At 44.3% G+C, this 21,853-nt stretch overlaps 1 protein-coding gene across 1 annotated transcript in view; it reads left to right on the plus strand.

The window, feature by feature from the left end:
* Window positions 1-21,853, plus strand: part of PSME4 (proteasome activator subunit 4) — a 222,369-nt gene that overhangs the window by 61,645 nt on the left and 138,871 nt on the right. Inside the window, exons 4-8 of the mRNA XM_077282708.1 lie at window positions 15,427-15,471; window positions 16,560-16,709; window positions 17,049-17,112; window positions 18,415-18,489; window positions 20,167-20,289. Coding sequence (XP_077138823.1) covers window positions 15,427-15,471; window positions 16,560-16,709; window positions 17,049-17,112; window positions 18,415-18,489; window positions 20,167-20,289 — 457 coding nt within the window. The remainder of the gene's footprint in view (window positions 1-15,426; window positions 15,472-16,559; window positions 16,710-17,048; window positions 17,113-18,414; window positions 18,490-20,166; window positions 20,290-21,853) is intronic.

The raw sequence follows: 21,853 nt of genomic DNA on the forward strand, positions 1-21,853 counted from the left end.
ATTTGCTATGCGGTCTGGCCTGTTGGTTAGTATTAGGTCTAGCAGTGCCCCCCTCCTTGTTGGGTCCTGAACCAGTTGTGAAAGGTAATTGTCTCTCATAGTTGTCAGACACCGATTACCTTTGCTGGAACTGCAGGTTTCTGTTCCCCAATCTATTTCAGGGTAGTTGAAGTCCCCCATAATAATAACTTCTCCTTGAGTCGCTTCATCTATTTGCTTTGTGAGGATATTGTCCATTGCTTCCATTATTTTTGGAGATTTATAACAAACACCTATCAGTAATGTATTATTTTTTCCCCTTCCCCTTATCTCCACCCACAGGGACTCTACATTTTAATTAAATTCACCTATATTATCACGCTGGATGGGTTTTAAGGACGATTTTACATAGAGACACACCCCTCCCCCTCGCTTATCTGTACGGTCATTTCTGAACAGGCTATAGTCCTGCAAGTTAACAGCCCAGTCATGGCTCTCATCCAGCCATGTTTCAGATATCCCCACCATGTCATAATTATGCTCCAACAACATTAGTTCTAATTCATCCATTTTGTTGGCGAGGCTTCTGGCATTAGTATACATGCACTTGATGTTCCTCTCTGTACCTCTATTCTTTCTTAAATTACTAACTGTTCTAACCCCACCCCCCATGCCACCGCCAACCCCAACTTCCTTATTTGTGCCCAGGTCTCTATCTGCACTATCTTCCCCTCCTATAAATTGAATACCCTCCCCCCCAATCCCTAGTTTAAACACTCCTCCAACCTTCTAGCCATTTTCTCCCCCAGCACAGCTGCCCCTTCCCCATTGAGGTGCAGCCCGACCCTAGCGTAGAACCTGTAGCCAACTGAGAAGTCGACCCAGTTCTGCAGGAACCCAAACCCCTCCTTCCTATACCAATTCTTGAGCCACTAATTAACCTCCCTAATCTCCCGTTGCCTCTGTTGCGTGGCACGTGGTACAGGCAGTATTTGTGAAAATACCACGTTGGAGGTCCTTGCTTTCAGCTTGCAGCCTAATTCCCTGAAATCGTTTTTAAGGACCTTCCACCTACCTCTAACTTTGTCATTTGTGCCATTGTGCACCATGACCGCTGGGTCCTCACCAGCCCCTCCCAGTAATCTGTCCACCCGATCAGCGATGTGTCGAACTCGAGCGCCAGGTAGGCAGCACACCGTCCGACGATCCCTGTCTTTGTGACAGATTGCCCTATCTGTTCCCCTAATAATTGAGTCCCCCCACTGCCAGCACCTGTCTGGCCTGCCCTGCTCTCCTATTTCCCTCCTTACTGGAGCAGTCACTCCTCCGGCTTTCAGAGGACATGCCTGGCTGCAGCAGTGCTACCCCTGTACTGGCACCCCCCTCATCTGCCAACTTGGCAAACTTATTGGGGTGTGCCAGATCAGGACTAGCCCCCCTGGCACTCTTCCCTCTACTCAGCCTTCTAACTGTCACCCAGCTTGCTGCTTCACTGTCCTGCGGCTCCTTCCTACTATCCCCCCATCTATCCCATTGAGCGTCTGCTCAGTGAGCAGAAGACTCCTCTCCATATTGTCTATGGATCTCCGTGTTGCCAGCTGCACATTTAGATCCAGAATCTGGGCTTCCAAATGCTCAACGTGCTCACATTTCGCACAGCAGTATGCACCCTCGACCGGCTGATCAAGGACTGCATACATGTGGCAAGATGTGCACTGGATGGCATTAAGAATAGTGGAGCACATTTCCTAATGGGGATTGCACCAGACAGAAGCGTTAAATAAAAATAAATACAAAGTATTAATAAAATACAGACAGCAATTCAGTAATTCCTCCCTTGGAAACTCCCTGAATCCAAAGTCACTGAATCACAAGTCACACTTACCGCCGTTCTCACTTAAGCTCAGGTCACACTCAGCTCGCTCACACTCGCTAAGCTGAAGATATAAAGATTTTTTTTTTCTTTTTTCTCTTTCGCTACGTTCACATCTGCGTTGTTGAGCGCAACGTCGTCGATGCATACCGACGCATGCGTCATGCGCCCCTATCTTTAACATGGGGGGAGCATGGACATGCGCCAGTATGCGTTGTCATGCGTTGTATGACGCATGCGTTTTCTTTGGCGCACAAGACAGGGCGTGGACGACGCTACAGGTTGCAGTTTTGATGCATCACATTTCCGAAGAAAAACGCATGCAACGCACCTGCGTCGTAAATGCGCCAAAAAAACACATTAGTGTCTATGAAAAACGCATAGGGCGCAGTTGCCTGCGTTGAGCCGCGTTTTTTGACGCATGCGCCTTTTGACTAAATGTATTTTTTGGGGGGCGTTTTGGATCTTCAACTGTATAGGACAACGCATGTGTCAAAAAACGCTGCGTTGTGTATGCGTTTGACATGCGTTGTGCGTTGCGTCGACGACGCTGCGCCCAACAACGCAAATGTGAACGTAGCCTTTCCCCTCAGCAGAAATCCACCTTGCTGTTCAATGTACTTCCAAAAAGGAGATGTTGTGGAGACACTCAGTCTCCGTAGCATAAATTTCCCATAGACTATCATTAGATGTGGTAAAACCGTATTGTCTTTATAGTCACATGCGTAGTAAGTATGGAAACGCAGCTTACTACGCATGTGAACTAATTTACATAATGTCTTGTGCCACAGCCAGAAGTTCGCGTCCACTGCAGTTCTAGCAATGAGATCAGCTGACCGCGAGAACTGCCGTGCATGTGACCGCCAGAGACAGAGTTATTTCCGGTGGTCATCTGCAAGCTCTGCTGTGTCTGTCAGGCTGGATGGTGGCATAATGTCACCAGTCAGCCAAAGGCATCCAGATGTAGCAGAGCTGGACTCGTCATGGGACACTCAGTAATGGACTACGACGGACAAGGGAGTATTTGTTGATTTTATTTTTGTTGCAGGAGATCGAGGGAGCCAGGGATTAGGCGATCCAGTAAGTATGGTTAATTAGGATTATTAAAGGCCTGTATTCTGGCTGTGTCTTTATTTATTATGTAACTATAGGATTAGTAATGGATAAGTGTCTTATAGACGCCTCTCCATTACTAAGCCGTTGGCTTGATGTCACCTGACAATAAAAAGGTGACATCAACCCGACAAATAATACCCCACTTGCCACCGCTACAGGGCAAGTGGGAAGAGCCGGGTAAAGTGCCACAATTGGCGCATCTTTGGATGCACCAATTGTGGGGTGGCTGTGGGTTGCTATTTTTAGGCTGGTGAGGGCCAAACTCCATGAGCCTCGCCAGCTTGAGAATACCAGGCCGCAGCTGTCTGCTTTTCCTTGGCTGGTTAACAAAAATAGGGGGATCCCACAGTTTTTTTTTTTTTTTGTTTGTTTTTAGGGGATCCCTCTATTTTTGCTAACCATCCAAGGTAAGCATATGAAAAAAACATGGCACTCTGTGTTGTGTGGCTATTGATGCTCAAGTAGGGTATCCAGCCCTTCGTAGCAAATGTTCAAAATAACTTGGCACTCAAATGTTAAGCTCATTTATGACGCATCCAGACAAAAAAATTGTTCTGAGGAAGGTCCAGTTTGGACCGAAAACTTTAAACAAGATTTTTTTAATCTGGTTCAGTGGTGTGGATTTTTTCTCCTTTTAAACAGTAGTATCTCAGAGTGTGATTTAAGGTGCCTGGAGCTCTGGGTCCATTTATATAACAGAACTATTTGTCCTTAGGCGGTCGCCAACAATGTGCACGGTATGGAGGCTCAGCGCTGCTTGCATGCTGTGTTGCTTGTGGCACCTTAAATCACACTCTGAGACACTACTGTTTAAAGGAGAAAAAATCCACACCACTGAACCAGATAAAAATTGCTCTGAGGAAGGTCCAGTTTGGACCGAAAACGTTCAAGATTTTTGTCTGAATGCGTAATAAATTATTATTATTTATATAGCACCATTGATTTCATGGTGCTGTACGTGAGAATGGGTTACATACAAGTTACAGATATCACTTACCGTAAAATGAACTTATCTTTCTCAATAACATTTGAGTGCCAAGTTATTTTGAACATTTGCATCCAAGGTAAGTGGACTGCTGCGGCCTGGTATTATCAGGCTGGTAATGCTCATGGATATTGGATCCTTACCAGCCTGAAATACCAGGCCGCAGCAGTCTGCTTTACTCTGGCTGGTTATGAGGGGCCCCACGCCATTTATTTATTTTTTTTAAATTGAAAAGGGTTGGACCTCTCTCTGTGCTTTCCTCCACTTCCTGCGTCATGTACGTTCGGCTGTGTCACAAGATTCACCATTATGTAAATTAGCACACATGCGTAGTAAGCTGCGTTCCCTCACTTAATACGCATGTGACAAGGAAGATAATGCGGTTTTACCGCATCTAATGAAAGTGTATGGGTAATTTACGCAGCGGAGATGGAGCATCCCTACTACTTAAATTGGAATGCCTCGGTCTGTAAAGATGTGCCGCATCTCCGTCTCTTCGGGCGTCGGTGCACGCATAGTGGACATGGGATTTCTTGAAATCCCATCCACAATGCTGTTAATAGCTGGACCCTGCAGATGTATGCAGCGTCCAACCCGCAGCGTTTACTGACTGTGGGAACATATCCCAATATATCTGCAAACAGGAATTTATTTTTTTTTACCTTCCCAGAAGCCGACTTTCAATTAGCTTTATTTCAAGTGATAAAACGCATGCAATGAAAAAAACGCATCAAAAATGCAGGTGACCTGCCAGTGACTTCATGTGCAGACTTGGTGCAGATTTTATCTGCGTCAAATCCTGAGCAAATACGGAGCCATTCCTGACCTTGGAAACATAAGGTACCGTCACATTAAGCGACGCTGCACCGATATAGACAACGATGCCGATCACTGCAGCGTCGCTGTTTCGTCGTTGTGTGGTCGCCGGAGAGCTGTCACACAGACAGCTCTCCAGCGACCAACGATGCCGAAGTCCCTGGGTAACCAGGGTAAACATCGGGTTACTAAGCGCAGGGCCGCGCTTAGTAACCCGATGTTTACCCTGGTTACCAGTGTAAATGTAAAAAAAAACAAACACTACATACTTACATTCCGGTGTCTGTCGCGTCCCCCGGCGTCTGCTTCCCTGCACTGTGTAAGCGCCAGCCCTAAAGCAGAGCGGTGACGTCACCGCTGTGCTCTGCTTTACGGCCGGCCGGCGCTGACACAGTGCAGGGAAGCGGACGCCGGGGGACGCGACAGACACCGAAATGTAAGTATGTAGTTTTTTTTTTTTTTTTTTTTACATTTACACTGGTAACCATCGGGTTACTAAGCGCGGCCCTGCGCTTAGTAACCCGATGTTTACCCTGGTTACCAGTGAAGACATAGCTGAATCCGCGTCACACACACCGATCCAGCGATGTCAGCGGGTGATCCAGCGACGAAATAAGGTGCTGGACTTCTAGCTCCGACCAGCGATATCACAGCAGGATCCTGATCGCTGCTGCGTGTCAAACAACGATATCGCTATCCAGGACGCTGCAACGTCACGGATCGCTATCGTTGTTAAGTTGTTCAGTGTGAAGGTACCTATACCCTTGATTTTCCTTTGATTGCCAAAACCAGGAGTGGAACAAATACTGAGGCAAAATACTGACCAAATACTGATGTGTGAACACGGCCTTATAATTTGGATGCATTGATTCCCGTCTGTTGACCTTGTGGTTCTCAGTGATGACCTGTTGCTTATTTACATCCACATGTGACAAGCTACGTCTCCACTTCTGACCCTGATCCACCCGATTTGTGCAACTCCTATTGCCTCATGTTCTCCATAGTTAGAGCCCATCAAAAGCAATGACCCGGGGTCCTGAAGCTGTTTATTCCGGGCGTTTATTGCTAGGTCATCTGCAGCATGACTCGTTATTACCCAAGTGATGGGTGTAACGGTGTCATTTTCCTGTCCTGGCATCAACATGAGGAGTAAAGGGCTGAGTCACAACCGGGGTGTGTTTGCTCCATGAGTGCCAGCGCTGGCAAAAGAGAAAAGCTCCGTAGGCTTGTATCTTCCACAATGCCCTAATATTATTGCAATTTCCAAATAATAATTTGGGATTTGCTGAAAGGAACAGGTAACATAAAAAAAACTTTGCATCTACAGGAGTGATATTGATAGATATTACATGTGACCGTTATGGCTGCGCTTCTGCAGGCTTCAGAGCTGAAATCTAGCAGTAAGCGCGCTTTCAAGAAGTGTTGACATTACACCAGGAACTGTAATGTATTCTGATGTAGGAAGAACTGCTTATCCCGCTATGTAATGGTAAATGCACATAACACTGCGTTCACACATGGCGTTTTTGCAGCAGTTTTTTTTTTTTTTCTCCAGCTGAAACGTTCACTCTTGGTAGTTAAAATGCTACATATAAAACGAAGCAAATACCTACATTTTTGTTGCATGGGTTTTTTTTTCTGCATCTCCCAGACGGATTACGTTTTTTTTTTTTTTTTTTCCCCCTACATTCCATGTTAACATTCATTTTATTCACCAAAAACCACATGGTTTGTCCTGATGAAGAAATCTGTGGACTTCAAAAAGCATTGACCATTAAAAACTGTAGTTCAACAATATTTTTTGCCTCTTGGCTACTTTCATCACACACGGAGTCTCCAGCAACGCACCAGAGATCCAGATCTCCACTCATCTACTTATGGGTTAAACACGTAACCAGTCTATTCAATGGCGCTGGTCCCTGTGTGGCTACAAGCTTTTTACGGGTAGATTTCAGTGCGGATCATGCAGCTGGTTGGAAATCTGAAAACTCTGTTGTGGATGTTCCCTAATACACTAGTATTTAGGACAGTGCAGTGCATCTACACCGTTGCTTAAATGCATAAAGAGAAGAAAAAAATCGGAAAGGACTCCATAGGGCGGCACTACGGATACGGTTTAATGACACAATGATCTCACCTTTTATTTTGGGAACATAACATCCATAAAATCCTTGTGGCGCTAATCAGCCACCTCTCCCTCTCTGATGTCTTGAATGGTTTTGGCTGTGGTAAGTTACTAATGGTTTGAAAAAATGAGGGTATAATGGAGGCACCAATAAAGGAAACTTAACTGAAGGCGTATTATCCAAAATAATTTTTGTGGGTCTCAGAAAGCCAGGTGTGAGACCTCGCATCCCCCACCTCCGCTCCATTCAGGACTGGGCTGCAGATCCCCATCCTCTGCGTTCCAGATCTCTGAATCGCTGGTGATCCAACAAGTCAGACATCTGCAATCTGCACGTTGTGCTCATTGGAAGTATAGCAGATAATGTGATTTTTGGAATAACGTTAATTACCTATACAGTACATTTTTAAGGTGGACTAAATCTTTTTAATCTATTGGTAATAAATGCTCTCATGTAGAATTCAGTGTCGGTGATAATCGTGATTCATATGAAATTGTCATTATAGAATGGATTGTGTCTTTGTATTCGGTGCACAACGCCTCGCATTGTTCTTGGTTTAGTTTGATACTTGGTCATTTACAGAGGCCGCTGCACTAGATTGTCTCCTGCATGATCTTATTCCAATTTGGTGCTAACTGTTCTGTAGTAATAAAGATTTTTCTGCTGAAACTTTTTGTGCACTGTCCATGGCAGCATCGCATAGCTGTCATTCCCGACAGCCCTTTCATATGTTGGATGATCAAATCGGGCTGTCTGCTGGATTTACCTCCTTATTGATGCTGGGTTCTGGATTATATTTTGCCTTCTATTGCTTCATCATATTCTAATTTTAAAGAATAAATGATCTAATCTCTAATTTACTTTTCACGTTGTCTGGTAGTCATTCATCCCAAGTATAAATCTGATCTCGCATGCCTTGGCATACATTGTCAACCCGTTGTGATATGATGACTGTGGTTTTATTCATGGGGTTTGTCCGCTTAGTCTGAAAGCTTCTCTATTTTGAGACCGAGGCGCTTCTGATGACAGCATGGATCAGCAACAAGTGACACTCCAGCCGTTGTAGAACTCCAACTTCCAGCATGCCCTGGCAGTCTGCATCTGTAAGTGCATCTGGAGTGGCGCAGGTTGCTGACCCCCGGACTAGTGGGTGCTATATACCCCACTAACATGCATTACTAGTAAGGGCTCCTGTCTGTTAGCTTCTTCCTCAGCAATGCAAGGTGACTGGGTGACTGACAGACGGGGCTCTTCTCACAATAGTTTTTCTAAGGTTAATGCCCTAATTCGTCAAGATTGGCAATTTTTGTTCTCGCTGGTCTTGATGATGGTGTGTGGGGGAGACACTCTCCTGATTCATGTTGGGGATAAATTGGCGTATTCACGCCAATTCGCTAAACCTTTACGCACCTCTGAGTTGCAAAAAAAATTTAGCGACTTTTCATATCCATTTACAACCGAATCCTGACAGAATTGCTTCCCCCCCCCCCCCCCCCCCCAAGTTCCTGCATTGGGTTTTTCGTGAGATTGTACTCTCCGTACTTTCACTGTGCTCAAAATGAAGTGTCTTAGGCTTCGGGGCCGGTGCCATAGGCTTCCATTATAGCAAACGCCGGATGGCGACGAATCAGTCGCTGTCTGGTTTTTTGACGGACACAAAAAATGTTACTATGTCAGTTTACTCCTGCCCCAGGTAAAACAATTTTCAACAGATCTGGTGACAAATGGATGAAATGTGAGACCATCCGTCGCTACAAGTCTATGAGAAAAAAAAAACGACCCAGCGGCAACTTTTGCCGGATCCGTTTTTTTTCAAAATTCACCGGATTGTGCCTGATGGCAAAAAACTGATGTGTGAAAGCCGCCTTAGGCTATGTGCACATTATGCGAATTTCCTGCGGATCCGCAGCTTTTTTTTTTTCCGTGCAGAAACGCTGCAGATCCGCAAAGTGATTTACAGTACAGTGTAAATCAATAGGAAAAAAAAATGCTGTGCTAATGGTGCGGAAAATTTCCGCATGGAAAGCGCTGCAGATCAAAAGGAGCATGTCACTTCATTTGTGCGGATCTGCAGCGTTTCTGCACGCTTCCATTATAGAAATCGCAGGGTGAAAAAAACGCAGGAAATCTCCACACAATCCGCACAAAAAATGCATCAAATCCACACCTGCGTTTTCTGCCAGGAGATGCAGATTTTGTGCAGAAAATTCTGCAACGTGTGCACATAGCCTTACAGTTCCAGCAAAGTGGAAAAACAGGACATGCCAAAAAAGCTAAAAAATGCAGAGGAAACCACGCAAGTCACCTAATTTACCGAATAGGCACAGAACAGCTGTAGCATCACAAACTCACCAGATGCTCATTGTGGAACGTAGCCTTAATGTCCATTTCGGCTTGATGCCAGATGCACGGCCCAGCCCCCCAATCTGGTTCTTAGCACCCACTAGTTAAACCCTTTGTCTCATACCAGAGCCGCTTTAAGGCTAATGCCAAACCTTCTCTCAACCAGAACATTGTTATCTTATATCATGACTTTTGCTTTTGTCTCCATTTCCATATTTAGTTCGTATCGACCAGGCTTGTCCTCCACTAAAACAATTGTGCTTAATGTTTTACGTAGGTGGTAAGGACCCTTTTTTATCTCTATTTTTGTTGCTGTATTGTTGCTGCTTGTTGGCTGATATCTTTTTTTTCTTCCTGCATGCCTAATGCCATTAAAATCATATCACGGGTGTTTTGTTGGCACAGCGTCATCTGTGCGCAGTGTTGGCATGTGATAAAACCCATGACACTCACGCAATCACCCAGGGGGTGACCCCTAATAACTGCATCACCATGGAACTCTTGATGAAACGCCATCTACTCACACACTTTAATAACTGAGCTGAAGCCATAAGGCTCTGTTCACATCATACTAGTAACGTATACTGCTCGGAAGGGCTCAATTCACCCGTCAGAGGACAAATAAATTGCCCTTTTGATCTCGATCGAGTCAGTGTTTGTGTGGGCCTATAGATATATCCTAGTACAGCACGTCCATAGAGCTGCATACAGTAGTAAACAGGAAATCCAATTGCTCTGTATGGCTTTTTTAATTGTCTTGTATAGTGGAACATGACGCAGCCTTCCTTTGATAGTTTATGGTGTTTTTCTTGGCGATTGTCAAACAAATGCCAACAGTATGATGTGTACAGAGCCTAAAATATGCACCTTTCTTACTCAAGCCAAGGAAAAATTACAAAATCTTGTGAAATTATGGGGTTTTAACCTTGTGGAAAGCAACCATGATTAACTCAAATCAGCTACCGGTAGTAGTCTTAATAAACCAGACTCCACTATGGGTTAGTGACTGTAGTCTAGCTGCATTGTCTGTTGGGAACCCGAGGTAGTCTGAAACCTGACTCTAGTTTCATTAGAAGTTCAAGCTGATGCTTTCTCTCTCCCGTGTGCTTTACACTGTTACTCTGCTTGTTCAGGTTGTGACCTCATTAGGAAGTAAGTGCATGGGTAACTGATGCCTGTAAGAAAATTAAAATGATCATACACTGCAAGTCACAGTAAGAGACACAGCAACTGAAGTTCTCAGCATGTTCAGGAGAACAGGCTGAGTCTGGTTGCAGTAGTGACTTTCTCTGTGGCTGGTTTCTTTTTCCCCTCTATGACAGTCTGTTTTAATTGGCCAGCAGCATAGAAGAGAAAAAGCAAACACCCACAGAGAGGTTCTGAGGTATACACAGAGTTCGTTGAAGATTAAAATTTGCATTTTGGGCTCTCTGTTCCAGAATCTGCAATTGAGGAAGGTACTTTGTTCCTCTTCATGGCTGTCGATGGGGCATGAATGCCGACATCATGCTGATTGATAGCCAGCTCCCCACAGTTATGCAGCATGGAGTCAGCCATCAATCAGCGTGACATTGGCAATGATGCCCCCCAACAGTGCGGAAGAGAAAAAGCTGCTTTGTCGACATGTCACCGGAAGCCGCAGTATAGCCTGCAGGAGTGGTCAGTGACTGTTTTGAGCCGGCATAGATCAGCGCCGTGCACTATAATAGGCAGGTACTGACAAACTCCCTATAAGTTCGTAGGCCCATAAGAAAGACAAAATAATCCCTATAACACTTTTTTAAAGGGTAAAAATATGCAGTTTTTGATTGTAATTTATTCTTGCTAATCACTTGAATGTCTTTTTATACATTAGGGTTTTTTGTTTTTATTCCGCCACACTTCTCCAGAAATATAGGCTTTTGTTACTGTTACATTTTATGTTTACAAATGAGCGTGGCTCACAGGATTCTTGGGGACGTTTCTTTTGGCTGTTCCGCGTTACCATGTAAGCAATGCTTATTCTTTGTAAAGAACATAAAACTTGCCATGAACTGAAAAGGCTTGGATCTCTTAGACCATATGGCAGGTAGAGCAAACCGTGGGCACTCTTGACCTGATGACAGGTCTTCTTTCAAAGGTTATTTTTCGTATCTTAACCCCAAATTTTTCAAATCTATGAAAAAAAACAATTTTTTTTTAGCAAAAGTATTAAAATGTAGGTGAACACTACCAGGATGTATGTACCCACAGAGGCTGTAAGTGACCTATTGCTGTGAGTCTCTGTGCCCTCTATATAGACTAGAGCCTGTGTAACGCCCCCTTCAGGTCAGTATGTGTATTACCTGTGTAATGAAGTGCTTGCTTGCTTTCTTTTCTTCTTGTCTGTCCTGTGTTACTCAGACGCATTTGTTTCTTAAAAAAAAAAAAAATGTCATTAGAATATACCGTAATACACCTTAGAAAATGAAATGAAGCTTTATTACCTCCGGTGCGGTATAAATATTAGCTTGGAAGTGCCAATGGACGTTTCTTCGGTAGGCAAGTGTCCTGTGATCTTAGTGACAACCCTTTCCATCTACGCTTTGTTGATTTCTCTCATGTATTCTGCAAGACATTAATATAGCCTAGATGGGTAGTGTCACCATCACGTAATTTGCACATGTTGCAGAAGCTGAAGGGCACATGCGGTCCAGTCTGTGGGTAGGATGTTATAGAGCAGATGCATATTTATATTACTCACTTGTACAGCTCCATTAATTCCACTGTTCTACAGATATCGTCATCGTCGGAGCTCACCATCTAAATTCCCTATCGGTACGTCTTTGGAGTGTGGGAGGAAGCCAGAGAACCCACGCAAACACACAGAGAACTTGCTGATGTTGTCCTAAGTGGGATATTTGAACCCATGACCCCAGCACTACAAGCCATCATGCTGCACATGGAGATATAGGGTTGGGGAGAGAATGAATATTGTTTGTAACTAACGAATATATATCTTTGCTCATTTGTGCTTTAGGAGTCCATTGGGTGGTCCTAATCAGTCATGTCTGAATAAGTATGCATACAGATATACTGAAGCCCTGAGTCACCAGGTTGGATTGCCCTCTGGCCTCCTAAATTCAGAATGAGTAGAGTTGGACTTAAGTACGGTAAATTACACCTTGTATTGAATCTTCCAGAAACGCTATGTTTTTCCTCCTGTGCTCTGTGCTGCCTGCAGCTAGGACTCCATTAGCAACATGACCAGTGTCTCTTTTTTTCTAAGTGGTCTTGGGGTGAGTCATAAATATGAGATGGGTGGGCTTTCGACACCCATTATCCCCACTGGTCAGTTGCTCTTTTTTCTTTGGCAATGATCAGATGTAAACACTTTATGCTGTGCTTCAAAGTGCAGCTCCATTATTTGTGTAGTAGCCACTGCCGGACGCTGCAGAACAGCCACCATTCTAGAGCTGAGCTGCAGGACCCGGCCGTCCCTGCTGCAATACGTGAAGCTGCACTTTGCTCTCTGTACCAAGTGTTTATATCCAGGGGCGAATAACAGATGATAGATTGGGGGGGTGACAGGTGTTGGGCACTCACCGATATGATATGGGACATCAGTATGATGTGACCAGGTCTGTTTGGGCTGATGGTGCCGGCTCTGGGACCACTACCTATCCCAAGACAGGGTCTTCTATAACCCCCTGTGTGAATGGAGCTTCATAAACATTTGTCACCACCCCTGCATTAAGTTAACTTTATATGAACATTAAAAACTTGTTTGCCTCGATGTGAAAGTCACCAGAGCTTGTCCATTTTTCTGAGCATCCCCTCATAATTGTGTACATAAGCCATCTTCCCAATACCCTGGTGGGCACTCATGATAAAATCCAGTGCTGATGCTTCGGGTTAGACTAGTATTGGGTCTGGACGTGTCGGTGTAATCTCTTATATAGGTTTTATGTGTTAATAAGGACTTTCCAGAATCTCAGGTCCCTGGGAAGAGGCACTAGTGGAAAAGCTATGCTTGTAAGTGCAATGTGCTGGTCCTGTCATTCCCCATGGAAATATGCGGAAATTGACAACTTGGTGTCAGTGTGGGGACTCCGCAGACTCTGAAGTGCATCATATAATTTAGGGACACAAGGAGAAAAACACCCGGTTATAAGTTTATAACTGTGGCATAAACTGCAAGATGTTTTCCACAACCAGTGGGAAATAAGAATCTTACAGCTAGTAATGCCCATTGTTGTAAGCGTTTCTTCTGTTATTCATCCTGTCTTCATTCAGTCCTCCTGAGCTCTGCCCAAAAACCGCACATATCCATTAAGGAGGTGTGTGTACACGGCATCACCGCTCCTCTCCCCAGCGGTCATTCTCCGACAGTGCTCTATACACGTGGTCTCCATGTGACCACTGCAGCCGTGGCTTATTGTTGGGAGCTATGATGCCACATGTATGCTGAGGCCACTGATTGACTGCAGCGGTCACATGCCAGCCACATGGAAACTGGGAGGGCCACCATAGCTTTGGTAAAGGCTCACCAGGAGGAAGAAGCAGTGGGTAGTGTCTAATGGGGCCTTTTTTATATTTTATTTATTAGATGCACCTATAATATACATGTGGTAGCGTGGGTGGCGGCTCTGAGTCTTTCCCTGGAGGAACACAATGCCGGTGTAGTATGTGCCCACCCCTGGTGGTCCACATCATGGTCCTAGTGCTCCAGAAGGGCTGAGATTGCAGCTGTCTGGTTATTTTCTCGTTTACTATATTGTGTACAGAACAAATATCATATACGGTACATACACCTATGAGGGATTGATGAGAAGGCAAACTGTTAATGCGCACAATGCATAAACTACATTACTGCTTCCTGTATTTGGGAACTACGAAGTTACAAGACGGAGGTGCCTGCAGTTCTGTGGAGCAACTATCTGTGGTCCCCTCACATCACATTGCGTGGTCCCACTGCATGACGCTGCTCTGGGCTTTGCAGAGAGATTTTATTTTGTGTGTTGCCCATAACTGTTTGTGGTAAAATAACCAAACCTAAGATATACTTTTTTTTAAACTACTTGTTGTGCATCCATTTACTGCCATAAGGCTGAGTGCAAACTAACATTGCAGATTGTGCTGCAGCCAGGGTGTGTGCCGTCCTGCGTTATTCCCTCGGCATGCTAAGTGTTGGTGCTGTCCAGTGTATTTTCTGGATGATTCCATCTCAGTATCTCTGCTTGCGGTCATTCAGCAGGAACCTGCATTAGAAGAGAGCGATCTGTCCTGGTGATGTGATGGGCGCACAGGTGCAGGTGTCATTAAGACTTGCCGTAACCTGTGTCTATCACTTGACCACAACAGATCTTTATCCCTCGGGAGTAGTCATTAAGGATCTATTTTAATTTTTTTTTTCTGGAGATCTAATGTTCTAGTCACTATTTTGCTATTTGCAAATCTGGATGGAAGTGCATTGTCGGTGTGTAAGTGCACTTTGACTGCTTTTTCCACGTGCATGGACACGCCCCCAGTGCACCTTCATCCTGATTTGCATATAGCTTCTAGGCTAGGTTTATCAATACTGGCACACTGGATCTCTATATAAAAGGTATCATTTTTATTGGAAGACCAGAGCCTACTCGGCTACACCACTGCTCCCATATGTAAAATGTGCTGCCAGGTTGCAGTTGTTATCTGTAGTGTACGACCCTCCTCTACATCTACATGCTGCTTATTCAGAAATCTATTGGATTATGCATCTTCTTGGCACTTCCCATCATCAGTATTAAAACTTGTAGTGTCATCAAGATAAAGGGCATCATGTAGGTATTTTTGCTTTATTTTGGCTGGGGCTGCACGGTGACTCCGGCTGTGGCACACAATGCAGTCAGTCATAGCGTTCGGCAATGCTTTATTGCAGCGTCCTGGAAGTAAGTGTTGCTTTGTAAATCCGCAAGCTTCCATGTTCGCAAGTTGCCAGAAATCCTTACCCTGGGAAATCTTGACGCAGAAATCCTGATACTGCCGTCTATAACTCCATGGAAGCACTCGTGTGATATACCGTACATTTAATTAATAAGTAGCGACAATTTGAATGACAAAGATGTGCGAGTGTGTAAAAGCACAAATGTCTGGAAACAATGATAGCAGCCTGCTCTCAGCATTGAGAAGTGCAAATTGGTGATAAATCTGAGAATAATGTTGACGTTTAGTGTTTTCTTCTTTTTCAGCTCTGTTGAAGGTGTCATGAAAACACTAGTGAAAGCCTGTCGACCGTAAGTCTGCCAATGGGAAGTCTGTAACGTTCAGTTGTTTGTTTTATATGGTTATCTGGCAATGTGGGATTGCCTGGAATTAGAAGTGTACCCCATTAGACCATAGTCTTTAATGGGGAAGTCAAGTCAAAATGAACGTCGCTCTTCTATGTTCTGTTTTCTTGTTTCTTTTATTGAATTCTATAAAGAGCTCTTGCGATTTGTGTTGTGCTCAGATTGGAGAATAATACCAGACTATATATTTTTGCTTTTGTAGCATCTGATTTCCAATAACCAAAATTACTTTCTCACAGGATAAGTGATAAGTTGATGATCTCTGGTGGTCCTACTCCTGACGGCCCCACCAATCACAAGAATGAGGCTTTGGGGTTCCTAGTTTGGAGCAATGATTGGCCTTGCGCACCCAGGATTCCAGAGCCCCATTGTCAGGATCGGTTAATGTCCCAGCGGTCAGACCCCGAGCAGTCCACAACGTGTCTGCTATCTTGCGTATAGGTCATAACTTATGGCCCCCTTTAATAATAAGTTGGCATGTCTTCGGTATAGATTTACATTTTTGCCATGAGAACTGCCAGTTATGGGCAGGCGTAGATTTGCTCCGTCTGAACCGATTTCTTCACAAGGTGAACTATTACTTTTGCCTTAAATGGTTTGTTTGAGCTAATGACATTGATGGCCTATCCACGGTATAGATCATCAGTATTAGATCAGTGGGGCGGCACTTGTCTGCTGGTTGGCTGGATGTAAATGTTCGGGTATTAGCCTGGATAACCCCTATAAGTATTCTTATTAGCAGGGGAAAAATGACAAATTGTAGAGCAAATCTGATGTACCGTACTCCAAAATGTAACTTTTCCACCAAAATCTGGCACAAAGCTGATCATAAATCTTTCCCTAGTCTGTATTGCAGTCCAGCCTCAGAATGGAAACCAGAACATTTCCATTCACAGACTGGAGCAATTGAAATACAAAGTATATTAGTAATACTGAGTGATATTCATAGAATGATTTTTATATATCTAAGTACATGTTTAGACAAGACTCATATTTTGCCGTTTTCATAACTTTTTTTTTTTTCCTGTTTCCAGTTATTTCCCAGATGATGCAACAGCAGAAATGCTTGAAGAATGGCGGCCTTTATTATGTCCTTTTGATGTAACCATGCAAAAGGCTATTAGTTATTTTGAATTATTCTTGCCTACCTCCCTGCCTCCAGAACTTCATCATAAAGGTTTTAGGTGGGTAAGATCAAATGTATGGACACATATAGGCGAGCGTAGGACAGCTGCTGAGTCTTAGTCTTGTGGCAACGATCTGTTACTTAGTTTATTTTTAATGCCAGGAAGGTTAGAGCATACACTATGCTGTTTGGGGGGGTGCGGTAAGGAAAGTCTGCACGCCCGAAGATCATCAGGGTACCTAACTGTGTAATGTCCCTATATCTGTCTATAGCCATGGAAATGGGAGTGTGTGCAGCATCCACATGGGTATCTGCAAGCCCCATTCATGATAACACAGCTGACATGTCTGAATATATCTTTGTTCAGATTTAATGTGTTGATTATTTTATTTTCCAGGCTTTGGTTTGATGAACTTATGGGCCTTTGGCTTTCAGTTCAGAATCTTCCACAGTGGGAAGGGGTATGTATCGGGGTCTTTGAATAACTAATATAACATGTAATGCAAATGAGAGAGAGAAACTCATCAGTTCAATTGTGGAAAATGTTCTTGTGTTTTTACATGCATATTGTCATTTTATAGATGATTGCTAATAACTCCTAAACATTGATGGCATTGCTATTAGATATGGCATTAATATTTGATCTGAGTAGGTATAACTGCTGAAATGCCCATTGATGCTGAATACATTGTGATTTTTTTTTTTTTTTTTTTTTTAATTAATAATGCTGGGTCTCTCCTGTCTATGTATTGACAGCGGTGACTGATTAGGGCTGTGTTAAATTTTTGGTGAACACCACGTGATTCCCCCCAACCTTACTAATGAGACATTGACTAGTTATGGTCGATCAACTGAAAACTATTTTAATAGATGGGAGAGCTAATGATAAAAGTTATGATTTGTGAGTCATCCATGGCGCAAAGCTGGTAATTTGTGCCCAGCACACTCTTGTGAGAGTCAATCTTGGGGAACAATATTACTTTCTGCATCTTCCATGAGCTTTGAACTGAAGGAGATGTCCACCACTTGATGTTTGATACTGTCCATCAGTGGATTAAAGTTATTCTGGGACAAAACTGTTGCTTTTAGAATCCAACAGGGACAATACCTGTATGGGTTTGTATATTTTCTTGGGTTATCTCTGCTATCTTGGGTGACCCATTTTCTGAAACGTAGTTGTGATTTATCATCTGTTCATAAAATTTGTCATGCTATGTAGAATCTGCTATAAGAGTTGTATATGTAAAGCGCCATGGAATAAATGGGGCTATAACAATAAATAATATAATAATAATATTGTCAGTCCCACTGGGAAAGTCACCGATGTCAGGGACTACAGTCAGTGTACAGCAGTGCTGCATTTACTGGTGATGGATTGTTTAGTAAATGCTTGGATCCCTTAGTTCTGGGACCTCCTTCCCTAGAACTCGCCTTGTGGTGGTCCTCTGGAAATATTTGACTAAATCTACTGAGCGTTTTCGTTGAACTTCTCGTCTGGGTGTATCTTTCCACACTGTGACCCCACCTAGCCATTGGTGATATTATCAGGTTGTATCAGCACACCTTATTTACAAGGGAAAAGGAAGCACTCGGTAATCAATTTATCAATACTTTTCTAAGAAGAATAATGGGAGTTCTTGGCCTAGAGTTAGATCAAAATCTGCTTCGTCATTGCAAGTTCTTGCTTGAGTTACATAAATTGCATTCAGATTATAAAAAAAAAAGTTGCTTAAACCCTTCCATTTCCTTCTATCTTTTCATAGCATTTGATGAACCTCTTTGCACGATTGGCGAACGATAACATTGGCTACATTGACTGGGATCCTTACGTACCAAAGGTAATCTAGTAGAGATTTGTTCCAATTTTGCCAGTGAGTCGTTATCTGGTACAGCTATACCTTGGTTTGCAGAGAGGGGGGCGGGATGTAGGGGGTAGGCCGATGTCTACAGCACCATGTATGTTGGCAAACCTAGTATGATTATTCTTTTATTCATTGTGATGAGCTTGTTACTGATATACATATCATTAGAATAAAGTGGAATAAAGCACTTCACAGTTATAGTTATGTTCCGTAAGAGGCGCATGAATCATACATTTATTTTCTTTACTGGCTAATACAACGTGAACGTCATAGCAGCAGGGACCTCCCTAAGAGAGAATGAGGTGAATTATCTCTAAGGGCTCTTTCAGACATCAGAGATTTTTCTCATATGCCAAAAAAAAACCTCATGAGTTTCATCAGCTCTTTTGATCAGAGTGCCATCAGAGCTTGGCAGTGTGCCAGTTTTTATCAGAATTTGGTCAGCGTTTCATCAGTTTTTCTTGGATGAGAAAAAAAAAGTTTCTAAAGCTTTTCTAAGTCCATGAAAAACAAGACCGCACACAGATAACACCAGACAGCATTAAGATGCAATCCACAAATTCATGGACTTGCACTGGTGATATCGATCCGACAGGCCGATCAATATCGGAAAAGTCTCCGTGCCTTTGTGCAGAACTCTGATCTGAGTAAGAAATCTGCCATGTGACTATACCCCCATAAGACTATCACAAGTAGCACTCACATGTGAAAAACTGTCTGAATGAGCCCTAAGTAGACTAGAATAATAGCTGTGGGGCTATAAGTGACACGATTACAAGTAAGTCCTACTAATGTAAAAAAAATAAAATTGCGTCATGGGAAATAAAGCTAGACAGGGTTGATTGCAAGTCTCAGTACGTGTCTAAAATATGCTAGGCACCATGTTATAGAGCAGGAGGAGCTGAGCAGAGTCATATATAGTTTTTAAGAGTAAAAATTCAGTTTAACTTGTATTTTATTCATTTAATTCTCTGGTCTGGTATTTTGTGCCCAGTTATCTGGGTCATTATCTCTGTATACATTAGTATACAAAGAAAGCTATCGGACACTGATGGGGCCGCCTAGTGGGCACTGATGGGGCCGCCTAGTGGGCACTGATGGGGCCGCCTAGTGGGCACTGATGGGGCCGCCTAGTGGGCACTGATGGGGCCGCCTAGTGGACACTGATGGGGCCGCCTAGTGGACACTGATGGGGCCGCCTAGTGGACACTGATGGGGCCGCCTAGTGGGCACTGATGGGGCCGCCTAGTGGGCACTGATGGGACCGCCTACTTGACCGAAAGTCCCAGAAAGAGAAAAGGCTTAAATGAAGAAAATACTGTATCTTTTCTCCCTAAACTATATATCAATGTACTCTGCTCCTTCTGCTCTATAACATGGTGCCTGCAGACAGCACTGTAAGTTCATGGTCACAGGTTCTCTTAAAGCAGATGGGCACAATTGTATGATCTTCCCCTATTTCCTGGGGAAGGGATTGTTGTCTTAGACCTGCAATCTTCCCTAACTATGTATCCTTGTATTCCATATTGGCGGTCAGAACAACTTTTCTGTAGTTTAATAGATATACAGTACTACCCAATTAGGGTATTGAAACATTTTTGAAAAATAATTATTTAACTTTTTTTTTTTTTTTTCTTTGTCACGTTTTTCTAGGTTTTTACCAGGGTTCTGCGCAGCTTGAATCTCCCAGTAGGAAGCAGTCAAGTGATTGTCCCAAGACAGTTAGCCAACGCGTACGACATTGGACACGCAGTAATATGGATCACAGCAATGATGGTAGGCAGGACATGATTTTGTATCTTATTGCTTTAAAAGAAAAGCTGTATGTAAAGGCTCTTTAGGTATGATTCCGTATATACTCGAGTATAAGCCGAGATTTTCAGCCCAAATTTTTGGGCTGAAAGTGCCCCCTCGGCTTATACTCGAGTCACGGTCGGCGGTGGGGTCGGCGGGTGAGGGGGAGAGGGCGCTGATGCATACTCACCTAGTCCCGGGGCTCCTGTCGCTCCCCCTGCCTGTCACACTGTCTTCGGTGCCGCAGCCTCTTCCCCTGAGCGGTCACGTGGGACCGCTCATTAGAGAAATGAATAGGCTGCTCCACCTCCCATAGGGGCGGAGCCGCCTATTCATTTCTCTAATGAAGCGGTGCCGGTGACCGCTGATAGAGGAAGAGGCTGCGGCACCGAAGACCAGCTGTCCGGGGGAAGGAGCGGGACGCCGGGAGCAGGTAAGTATTACATATTCACCTGTCCTCGTTCCACACGCCGGGCGCTGTCTCCATCTTCCCGGCGTCTCTCTCTCTCCTCACTGACTGTGCAGGTCAGAGGGCGCGATGACGCATATAGTGTGCGCGCCGCCCTCTGCCTGATCAGTCAGTGCAGGGAGACGCCGGGAAGATGGCGCCGAGGAGCTGCAAGAGAGGTGAGTATGTGTTTTATTATTTTTATTGCAGCAGCAGCAGCACAGCTATGGGGCAATAATGGACGGTGCAGAGCACTATATGGCACAGCTATGGGGCAATAATGGACGGTGCAGAGCACTATATGGCACAGCTATGGGGCAACGGTGCAGAGCACTATATGGCACAGCTATGGGGCAGTAATGGTGCAGAGCACTATATGGCACAGCTATGGGGCAATAATGGTGCAGAGCACTGTATGGCACAGCTATGGGGCAGTAATGGTGCAGAGCACTATATGGCACAGCTATGGGGCAATAATGGTGCAGAGCACTATATGACACAGCTATGGGGCAGTAATGGTGCAGAGCACTATATGGCACAGCTATGGGGCAATAATGTACGGTGCAGAGCACTGTATGGCACAGCTATGGGGCAATAATGGTGCAGAGCACTGTATGGCACAGCTATGGGGCAATAATGGTGCAGAGCACTGTATGGCACAGCTATGGGGCAATAATGGTGCAGAGCACTGTATGGCACAGCTATGGGGCAATAATGGTGCAGAGCACTGTATGGCACAGCTATGGGGCAGTAATGGTGCAGAGCACTATATGGCACAGCTATGGGGCAATAATGGTGCAGAGCACTGTATGGCACAGCTATGGGGCAGTAATGGTGCAGAGCACTATATGGCACAGCTATGGGGCAATAATGTACGGTGCAGAGCACTGTATGGCACAGCTATGGGGCAATAATGGTGCAGAGCACTGTATGGCACAGCTATGGGGCAATAATGGTGCAGAGCACTGTATGGCACAGCTATGGGGCAATAATGGTGCAGAGCACTGTATGGCACAGCTATGGGGCAATAATGGTGCAGAGCACTGTATGGCACAGCTATGGGGCAATAATGGTGCAGAGCACTGTATGGCACAGCTA

The sequence above is a fragment of the Ranitomeya variabilis genome, chromosome 2 (genome assembly GCF_051348905.1).
Source record: "Ranitomeya variabilis isolate aRanVar5 chromosome 2, aRanVar5.hap1, whole genome shotgun sequence".
Classification (NCBI taxonomy): Eukaryota; Metazoa; Chordata; class Amphibia; order Anura; family Dendrobatidae; genus Ranitomeya; species Ranitomeya variabilis.